At 32.2% G+C, this 11,085-nt stretch overlaps 1 protein-coding gene across 3 annotated transcripts; it reads right to left on the bottom strand.

Moving 5' to 3' along the window:
- Window positions 4,098–6,551, bottom strand: LOC109334983. 3 transcript variants are annotated; one of them, XM_019570995.1, is made up of 2 exons: window positions 6,421–6,551; window positions 4,098–5,018 (listed from the first exon to the last, which is right to left on the bottom strand). In XM_019570995.1, exon 2 carries the CDS (start codon window positions 5,013–5,015, stop codon window positions 4,230–4,232), a length of 786 nt encoding a protein of 261 aa, XP_019426540.1. In that variant the 5' UTR covers window positions 5,016–5,018; window positions 6,421–6,551; the 3' UTR covers window positions 4,098–4,229. The 3 variants fall into 3 exon arrangements, with proteins under 3 accessions (XP_019426540.1, XP_019426541.1, XP_019426543.1); XM_019570996.1 differs by having other exon boundaries at window positions 4,098–5,015; XM_019570998.1 differs by lacking the exon at window positions 6,421–6,551 and having other exon boundaries at window positions 4,098–4,246; window positions 4,322–5,770.

Genomic DNA, 11,085 nt, shown 5'->3' with positions numbered 1-11,085 from the left:
TTTGTATATGTTAGTGGCGATGTAGTTTCCGCCTTTTTTGATTTAGTTTGTATGAACTAAAGATGACTTAACCGTTTATATGCATTGTGTTATTCAGGAAATTGTGAATCAGGTTAAGTTATCATTCGATAACGATAAGTTGATTTTCCGCATTTGAGTTACTTAAAGTGATGTCCCGGAAAAGGAAGGTTTTAAAAGGAAACAATTTTATACAATCTTTTTATTCAAAAAAAAAAATTTACCCATTTTTCCGCAATGTTTTTTAGAAGTATTTTTCGGGGCGTTACATCTATGTCACACTGCCTTCATTTGATCTTGGAAGATTTGGAGAATAACAGCTAAGCCAACATGTTTCTTTAGTTGTGAAACATGAAATACAGGACGTATCTTGGAAGATGGAGGAAGAGTAAGAGCATAAGTCACATTGCCTATTCTACTAGCAATGGGATAAGGGCCAAAATATTTAGGAGAAAGCTTAGCATTGAGTCTATTTTCCACTGAAATCTGCCTATATGGATGCAATTTCACATAGACCAAATCACCAACCAAGAACTGCCTATAAACTTTGTGTTTATCTACAATATGTTTCATCATGTCTTGTGTCCTTCTGAGATGGAATTTCAACACTTTCAACATTTCATCACTCTTGCTCAAGCTCTTGTCCACTAATTCAATTTTAGATTCACCGGGTAAGGGAGATAGGTTGGTGGAGGTTGGCCATACACTATCTCATATGGTGTAGCTTGGATAGAGGTATGAAAAGTGGTATTGTACCACCATTCAACCATAGGCAGCTACTTGAACCACTGTTGAGGAGTATCAGAGCACATACACCTTAAGTACGTTTCCAAACATTTATTCACTACTTCAGACTGACCATCAGTTTGAAGATGGTAAGAAGAAGAAAGCTGAAGTTGGACCCCTTGTAAGGCAAACAAACCATCTATAATATCATGTTAACCCCATAAAACTTTCTATAATATCCTGTTAACCCCAAAAAACCTTCTATAATATTCTGTTAACCCCAAAAAAACCCTCAATTGTTTCAAAGATTGAGGCAAAGGCCATTCCTTAACAACAACAATTTTTGCAGGATCAGTAGCAATACCTTGTTGTGATGTAAAGTGGCCTAGATACTCCACCCTTTCCACTCTAAAATAGCATTTGGATTTCTTAGCAAGCAAACAGTTTTCTTTCATCAATAACAAGACTTTTGTAAGATGATCTAAGTGTTCACTCAAAGTCTTGTTATAGATGAGTATATCATCAAAGAAAACTAATAAGAACTTCCTCAAATATCTCAGCATGGGCATTTGTCAAACCAAAGGGCATAACTAGGTACTCAAAGTGACCTACATGAGTCCTAAATGTAGTTTTATGAATGTCAGAATGATCCATCCTGACTTGATGGTACCCAGCTCTTAGATCCAGCTTGGAAAAAATTGTTGAGCCATGTAGTTCATCCATAAGGTCTTCCACCAATGGAATAGGAAACATATCATTGACAATGCCCTTATTCAACTCCATATAGTCCACACATAGTTTCCAAGAGCCATCCTTTTTACCCACCAAGACCATAGGGCTAGCATATGGACTGCTACTATTCTGAATAATCCCAAAATGTAACATATCCTGCGTCAGTTCATCAATAATGCCCTTATGGTGTTTAGCATATCTATAAGGCCTCTTGTTTACTGGGTTGGTACCTTGCAAGAGTGGAATTTGGTGATTATGTCCATCCCTCATAGGGGGTAATTGTGTAGGTTCTTGAAAAACCTCAACAAACCTCTCCAATACCTGACCTAATTGAGCTGAAATAGGAGGCTGCTCAGCATGAGTGGTAAAGGAAAGTAACAATTCTCCATCTACAGAGCACAATTGGAGCATTGACAATTGAACTCTCTCTGCTAAAACTTTTTCCAATTGTTGTTTTTTTATAATTTTAACACCATTATTAGAAGAGCCCCGAAGAACATGCCTTCTCTCATGCACAGTGAAGTCCATTGTCAATTTGTCAAAGTTTCAAGTAATGTCTCCCAATGTCACCAACCATTCTATGCCCAACACCAAATCACAGCTGCCTAAGGGAATCAACATCATATCTGAAACAAAAGTTGTATGATGAATGGTCCAAGAGAAGTCCCTTACTACTGCAGAAATTTGTAGTTTATTGTCATCAGCTACAGTGACCATTAATGGCTCTAGTTTCTCAATCTTGCAGCCTAATGTCTTAGCTTTTTGAATATCTAGGAAGTTATGAGTACTTCCACTATCAATCAGAATGTGTAGTGACTTCTTGTTATAATGCCATGTAATCCTCATTGTTCTGAAACTTGCCATCCTAGTGAAAGCATTAACAGAGATTTGTGGTTCACCATAATTCTGCGTCTCATGCTTAACATCCTCTGGCTCAAGAACCTCATCACCCCCATCCTCAACTTCCATAACATGGAGCTGCAATTTCTTGTGTGACAAGTTGTGCTTTGGAGTGAAGGGTGCATCACAAAAATAACATAGCCCCTTAGCTCTTCGTTCATTCATATAAGATGGAGTCAAACTTCGTGCAGGTTTAGACTTCTGGTTAAGCAACTCGTTTGGTGGCTCATTTGCAAGAAAAGGCTTATTAGGGGGAGAAGGTTTGGCTAGAATAGGAGGCTTATTGTTCTTGGCATGAAGAGGCAACAATGAATTCGAGTTCTGAGAAGACTCATACAATTTTGCTAAAGAAAATGCCTTCCTAACTGACTATGGTTGGAACGTTCTAACCATCATTTGGACATCTTGTTTTAAGCCCCCTAAGAAACAACTAAGTATGTATTCCTTGGATAATTCTAGCCTGGTGATTATTGCATCAAATTGTACATGATAATCAAGCCACAAGACTTTTTTGCCTCAAGTTCATAAGATCTACCATGGGGTCATCACAGACCTCCCCAAATCGCTCCACCAACATCTTTACATATTCAGCCCAATTTGGCTATGAACTTGACCATAATGACTTAACAAAAGCATGCTGCCATTGCAAAGCTCTAACTTCAAAATGAACCACGACTAATTTTACCTTCACTTCCTCAGGTGTACCATCAATTAGGAAGTAGGTTTCACATTGATAAATCCATTGCCTCACATTATCCCCATTGAATCGTGGAAAATCAATTCTTGATAAACGAGTACCACAAGAATAATACGAATTAGGAGCTTTCTCACCAGAATTTCCAGCCCTAGAACGAGCTGAATCACCAACATCATCTCTGGTATTCTTGAGTAAATCTTCCATCGTGAGTTTCAAGGAATCACTAAGGGGTTTCTGAATTGAAGCAGCGAGTTCCATCATCTTTGATTCTATCTTCGTCGACTTTCCCTCACTGAAGCTTGACTTCTTGTCGAATCAGCCATGAAAGCGTGTTAGTGTCCAAGGAAGAACCAATCTGATACCAATTGATAAGAATGAAATAGTAATTCTAGGAATTGCAGAGAATTCGAAGAAGGAATAGAGCAAGAACAGGGAATCCTATGGAATGAAAGGATCTGGAGAATCAGTGTTATTAGATTGAGAGGAAAGATTACAAGAAGTGTGTAAATTCTGAAAACAATGAATGAATATCAAAACAGTTAGGAGTTGCTATTTATAGCCAATTGTCTTAACTGTCATTACCAGAATTTCTATAAAAGGAAAGTACACGTATGAAAGGTAAAAAATCCAAGTAAAACTATTCCTATAGGAATAATCCCTATCATGGGCTTTTTAGCCCAACCCGATTGAGCTCGAACCCTATGTGGGCTAACCCGAACTTGTCTGGTAGCCCATTTTGACACCTCTACTCACATCCAATAAGCATGTAAAGGCAAATTATAGAAAGGATGAACCTTATGTGTCCCAAATGGGAACAAAATCAACCATCATATGAGCATTAAGACATTAAAACACCTGCTATCATAAAACTCAGCCCATTTAACTACTCTCCATGTTTTAGTTTTCTAATAACCGTTCTTTAAAAGCTCCTTAAATTTTGCTATCTTGGTCTACTTAAGGAAATCAATATCGAAACTTCAGGTAGACAGAATTAAGTATCATTCTTGATCAACCCTGTACTGTATCATGCTTGTTCAAACAACAATTTTATTTTTTTCAATAATCACAAATCATTTTATTTATGATATCCATTCAAAGACAGTTAAATGTTACACAAAAGTATACACAAGATGAAGCTTTATAGCTAATACCTTTCCTAATCACTCATACCACGATTAGCATCAAGATTGCTAGCTCCTTCCAGACACTCCTCTAGTTTAGCTTCTTTATTAGCTTTGAAATCATCATAATTTTCTGATATTAACAATAACTTATTGGCAATATCATTAGTATCAATCTGTTCATGTTGAAATTCATCTTCAACTTGGATTGATACTGGTAACTCATCAAGTTCGGTACCCTGTAAAGATGACGAAATGCTTGCAGATGTGACTGATACCGGAAAATTAGGATACATTTGTGGCTTCTCACCCATGGAATCTATGGATCCCTTAGCATCAAGCTGTGGCCACTTGAAACTGCTAGCCTTCTGTTTTGCAGACTTTAAAACACTTGAAAAATAGTTACTCCTTTTTTCGTTACCGCCTTGGGCGTAAAATGCAGTGTTGCGCCAAAATCTGGTTCTTTCTGTCTGAGAACTTGATGCTAGCTGATGGATTAACCCTCCTTTTGGTTGTTTTGTTGTCATAGTTACCAGAGATTTTTTAATCTCTCCAATCATCTCATCGGTTATGGGAATTACACACTTTTGCATTGATCTAACCATTATGATAGAGTCCTCCATATCTTCCCTGTGCAAAGTTGTTTCATGAGACTTCTCAGCAAGATTTCTCTTTACTTTGATCAAGTTGGGCACAGAATTTTGAGCATGATGTTGAATAAAGAATAGCCCAGTGGATGGTTCATTAGCCAAGTACTTTAGCATATCTGCCATGCATTCACTTATCTCCACAAATCCATCAACAATGGAGAATTCGTGCATCTTCTAAACGAAAAATATAATTCATCATTGACATTGTCCACTGGTTCCGTTTGCTAGTTGGGTTTTGGAGGGGAAGAAATGGAAAGAGACGGCTTCAGGGCCACAAAATACACTTGTGGGATGACTCTGAAGCTTTTCGTTTCCTTTCATTCTCCTCCAAAACTCAACTCACAAACATACGATAAGGGAATACAAAAGACAGAAAGAGAGAGTAACAAGTCCAATCAACATTTGCTGATGTAGTAGGCTAATTTACACAACCACAAGATTGATACATTTCATGACCAAAATCCTATAAGGTGTTGCAGCAGATTAACTGATTAGAAAAATGGATCACACCTATATATATATATATATAAATAGATGTACAATCTGAAAAGTAACAAGCTGGGTGACTCTAATTGCTAATGCTGCATCAGGCTCAAGCATCATGTGTATTCTTTTTTAAAGCACACCTTGGCTGTTCAACTATGATGAGAGTAGAACTCTGAACTGAAAGTGTTCTACATTTCAGTGGAATGATTCAAGAAGGGATTAAAGATCCAGCTTCACTTAAATTGGACCTCAACATTTTAATTCAAACACTCAAATCCATATACGAATGAATTCATTAAAACTACATTCCTCCCCAAAGATATAGAAGTAACTGAACTGAAAAGTTGAAATCAAAATTCTTTACACTTTAATCCCCCTATTAATACATACATTTTTTTCACTTAAAACCATTTCACGACCAACAAGGTGTTGGTTTAGTGGTGTAAGGCCCCACTAGAGCTCCATGTATCACACTAAGCTAAATGTCAAACGTTCAATTCCTGAAAACGACACTTGTTAGGAGGGGCAAATCATACACTCCCGAAAGGGATTACTTCCTTAGCCATAGAGGGGATACCCTTGGTTATACCAAAAAAAACATTTCACAAAAAATCAGAAATTATCCAAAGATGGAAGGTGTACCTAGTTTTCCTTCTCATAAAAAAGACATAAAGATATGAACTTTATTGAATAACACTCTTCTCCCTAATTCTGAATTTCAAGAAGGAAAAGAGAAAGGAATGAATGCAGAGAGTTAATTTATCAAGACCAGGAAATTTTAAAATCCTGGCTCTCCCTCAAACCTCTATAAAATAATTCATAACCAAACTTGATTTTAGAAACAATTTACTACCTCATATAAAATTACAAAGAATTAAAAGCATTAGAAATCAAGTTGACCCTTTATTCTTTGTTAAAAAGGTAGTCCAGGTAAATAAACCAAGTGACCATAAGAACATTTATTTGAATACCCATTTGAGGGAATTTAAAACATAAATCCAAGCCTAATATTGACCTATTGATAAGTGGTGGATAAGTTGATGAAAAGTAAATAATCTGAAGAAGAAGGAGGAGGAGAATTAGAACTCACCTAGTAGTGAAGATAAGATCTTTCTCTTATGTTGTAGTTGCGTCTTTCTCTATCTCTTTATTTTCCACACAGGACAGTGACAGTAACACGGACACTAATTTTGTGTCGCACCGAAACTCTAAGTACCCAACACTTCATCACCTTCTGATAATATTTTTTATGAGAGGAGTGTCATATTTTGGTCTGGTTCTATTTTTTTTGTTTTGATTCCACATGTTGCAGTTCAGAAACTGAACCATAAGAGTATGATTATGTAAAAAAAAATTGTAATATCAATGATATCTCGTTACAATTTAGATAAAAAAATTAATCATTTTATATTTGTTATTCCCTTTCAATAAATATCATTTTTGAACTTTTGGTCACTAAGCTTTATACTATTGGACCAATATTTTACTTCTTATTAATTTAGTTTGATTAAAGTTTAAATTATATCTATATCTATACTATTAATAAAGGAAAAATACAAAATAACCACCTATCATGGTGTAATTTGTGTTTTCCTATTTTGCTCTCAATATCTTTTTATTTCTACCAAAAAAACATGTAATATTATTTTCTTATTTTATCCTTAATATCTTCTTATTTTTAAAAATTGAATATTAGACCAATTTAATAAATTCAACCGTAAATTTAGCACAAAAAATTATATTTGAATTTATAAAATACAAACTATACATTACAAACGATAGGAAAGCGGATTGACAGGCACGACAGTGCATCAACACGCTAGTATATATAGAAAGTGAACAGGTTTGGATATTTTTAAGAAAAATCATGCAACATATCAAACTACAATTTAGTTACTAAACTAATTTTTAGAATTAAAAATTTAAAACATATTACATATGCATAATAACGGAATAAAATATTTTCTCATGAGATAAGTTATTTTCTTTCACCACTAAAATTTTGACACATGTCTTACATTTTTAGTTTTTAGAAATATTTTCTTATAAAATAATTAAATATAACACATGTCATAATTTTTTTTTATAAAAAAATTATTTTACCTCGTAATATAAGGAGATACTTTATTTTCATTATATGATACAAACCAAAATAAGTCATATCTATAAACGGGATAAACCAATAAATATAATAAAATAATTCAATGTTAATCAAACTAAGATAATAATAATAATCAATATAACTTTTCCTTACAACTTAGAACTATAAAATCAATTAGAAAATTTGTTTTCATAAATAATAGAGTAAAGGTTCTAATGGAAATCGTCCATACTCATAATTTAATCATCATATTTGATATCTTTATATACCTAATATTTCCAGGAAATTTGTTTGTTTAGAAAAATATTAAAGTATAGGTTTTAGGAAAACCATATTTCCCAATTTCTCACGAAAATGCTTCCAACAAAAACTCCTTTTCAAAAACTACCCTTTACATGAAAAATTTACTCTTTTTTTCTTTCACCTAACATTTCTATCATTCTATTATTACACTAACCCTTGAATTATGGTAGTAATTAGGATAAGATATTAAGATTCTCCCTCCATGATTAGGATTTTTTTATTATTTTTTGTCTAAATCGCTAGTATTATTCATTTGTTGAGAGAGTCTTGCTAAGAGCCCAATATGATCGTTATGGCTGCATGTGGGGGGTTGGGTTAGTGTAAATATTGTTTTCATTTACCAACGAGTATTGGTTTAAGTGGTACATGTTTGATTCTCTTTAAGTAATATTTTGGGTTCGAGTCTCGTGGATGAAAAAAATATTTGTTGAGAGAGTTAGCCACATATACATATAGATATTCCTGACTTGAACGAGATTGCTTCCAGTGCAAGAATATACGTGAGAAACAAAAAAAAAATATTGTTTTCATTTTCATGCCTGAACCGAATGAACTTGTTATTTATTGTTTAGTATGGGCAGGTGTATTTGATCTAAAATATAAAATGCGTAAAATTATAAATAAAAAATAGACAATGATGAATCATAATTTTTTGTTATAAAATAGTTAACCTGAATTAATGTTGGTATTTTAAAATCAAAACGAAAAGTTATTAGTAATCTTCTAATATTACCAAAAGGAATAATATACTATTTTGATCTCATTATTACAAACTCAAATAACATGTTTAAAAATACAAACTAAATCTACGTATTTATAAAATGTCGTAGTATTATTATTGTAGTTGGTTTTGTTTAATTCCAACCAAAACCAAACTAACAATGATTGGTTTCCAAAAAAAACGCTCAAATCAACCTAATGAACTAAACTAACGGAGAAAAATATGATTTGAGTTGCATTTTGCTCTTTAGATTATCTATTTTGTTGGGAGGACCATGTGGACCCTTAATTATTAGTGAAAATTGGTGTGTGTTTTTTGCATTATTTTTTATTTCCATTTTCAATGAAGTAGAAAAAAGATGGTGAAAACATGAAAATTATCATTTCTAACTTTTCAACTTTTGTTGCATTTTTTGAAATTTTTAACACCTTTGATATTTCATTCATTCTATATTTTTTGATATTTTAACTTTTTCATGTTATATCAAAAAAAAATTATGTTTTTGAAACCCAATAAACATTTATATTTTATTTTTCAGTTATACCCTTATTTATTATTCATCTTTTTTCACTTATATTTCTTCATTTTGTTTAATTCAATTTTCAATGGGCATCAAATTTGATTATTTTAATCAAATAATATAAAAAAATTACATCATTTAATAATTTCTTAAATTATGTACATATCCTTAAACATCAGAATATATAGGATGAAAATAATATATTTTCAATTACTCTCTTCACTAATTAACAAAATGTCAAAATCAATCAATGAGTTCAGATGACCACACATTTCCATAATAAAATTTATATATTTCTCTCTAAACATAACTTTTCTTCGCACTCTTAATGATATTGCTGAAATAGTTTGATAACATGTATGATAATATATGATTCTCAGATGAAAATTATCACCCCTTGAAGTTAGTGAAACTTCAATTAAATAAAAGAACATTTGTATCTTACTAGTTTATTTTAACTAAAAAATTTGAGAGCACTTAGCAAGTGCATGATGCTCATTATGATCTTATATATATCTTTGTGATAACTAATGATCAAGTCTATTAATTAAATTTGTTCAATGTGTGGTTGACGTAAAATTTGTTAGAAAATAAAATAAAAGTATCAAATACAAAAAACATCATATAAATCAGTGGTTTGATTATTTTAGCGATTAAAATTTAGAGTTAAATTATTTGTAATAGTAATTGTCCTCTTTTGTGAAGTTTAGAGTGAAGAGTTTTAAAAATGATAATGATAATAACAAACATGTTTTGGGGAAATGAAAACATGACAATAAAATTTGTTTTTTGAAAATGAAAATAGGAAATAGAAAAAGAAAAAGAAAACATTTGTTGAAAGCAAATACACTCTTACTTTCTTAAAAATGTGTGTTTGCTTTGGTCATTTTCTATTTGTATTTTCAATGAAATTAGAAAATAAGATTGAAAACATGTTGGTAATGTTCTTTTCATTTTATATTTTAAAAAACATTAGATTCATTTCCGAAAATTTTGAAAAGAAGAAAATGTTATTTCCAACATTTCAATAATGAGGCAATGCCATTTTTTGTTGTTGAAATTTAACACTTTTATTACTCCATTCATTCTATATCTTTTGATGATTTAGCTTTTTTTACGTTTTCTAAATCTTTTGATGTTTTAGAAATCTAATACACGGTTATATTTTACTTCACGATTATACTTTTATTTATTATTCTTTTTTTACCACATGTTTGTGCATTGAATGTGATTATTTTAATCAAATTATATCAAATTTTTATATCATTTAGTAAATTCTTAAACTATTGTATAACTTTTAACATCAAAAAATGTGAAATGAAAAAATATATTTTTCAACTACTCTATCCATTAGTCAACAAAACTTAAAATCGATTGACGAATACCTCAAACGTTCAAATCATCACACATATTCACAATATAATTTATTTCTTTATATTTCAACATAACAACTTTTCTTTGTCTTGTATTGGTGAAATTGTAACGCCCCGAAAAATATTCTTTATTTATTACGCGGAAAAGTGAGTAAATTTTTTTTTGAATTGGTGATATAAAATTGTTTCCTTTTAAAAACCTTTCTTTTCCGGGACATCACTTTAAGTAACATATAACGCGGAAATCAAAACCGGTTACCTAACGGTAACTGAAATGATACAACATTTCCTGAATATACATCTTCATAGATATAAAAGATCATAAGTACCTAATATACATATCCAACAAGAAAGGGAAGAACTATTAATCATCACCAAAAGACACTAAACAAAGACATGAACCAGCTGAAGCCGTCAGTGTTTCAAAAGTCACAAAATGATAAGCAACTCCTAGTGGCTAACTCCAAAGCTAGGGTACTGCCTCTCCTCAAGTCCGCATGCCCCCTCGTGGAACATCACAGACGGGTAGCTCCAAATCCGAGCAAAGCTGTCTATCTGACGAGCACACGTCCGAAAAGCAAGCAATAGAAAAGAAGAGAAATAGAGAGAGTAAGACATCTAATGAATATAATTCATTGACGACGTGGACTTACTCAGAATATTACACTCAGATATGAAAAGCAGTTCATATATATATAATATATCACATTATAACTCATCAGTTGTTCTCGTAAACA

This window comes from Lupinus angustifolius, chromosome LG20 (genome assembly GCF_001865875.1).
Source record: "Lupinus angustifolius cultivar Tanjil chromosome LG20, LupAngTanjil_v1.0, whole genome shotgun sequence".
Lineage (NCBI taxonomy): Eukaryota > Viridiplantae > Streptophyta > Magnoliopsida > Fabales > Fabaceae > Lupinus > Lupinus angustifolius.
Note: the sequence above shows the minus strand (reverse complement) of the source record. Positions and strands in the feature narration are given on the sequence as shown.

Coding starts and splice junctions, on each gene's coding strand:
- LOC109334983 (XM_019570995.1), bottom strand. CDS start 5,015: ATGCACGAATTCTCCATTGTTGATGGATTTGTGGAGATAAGTGAATGC.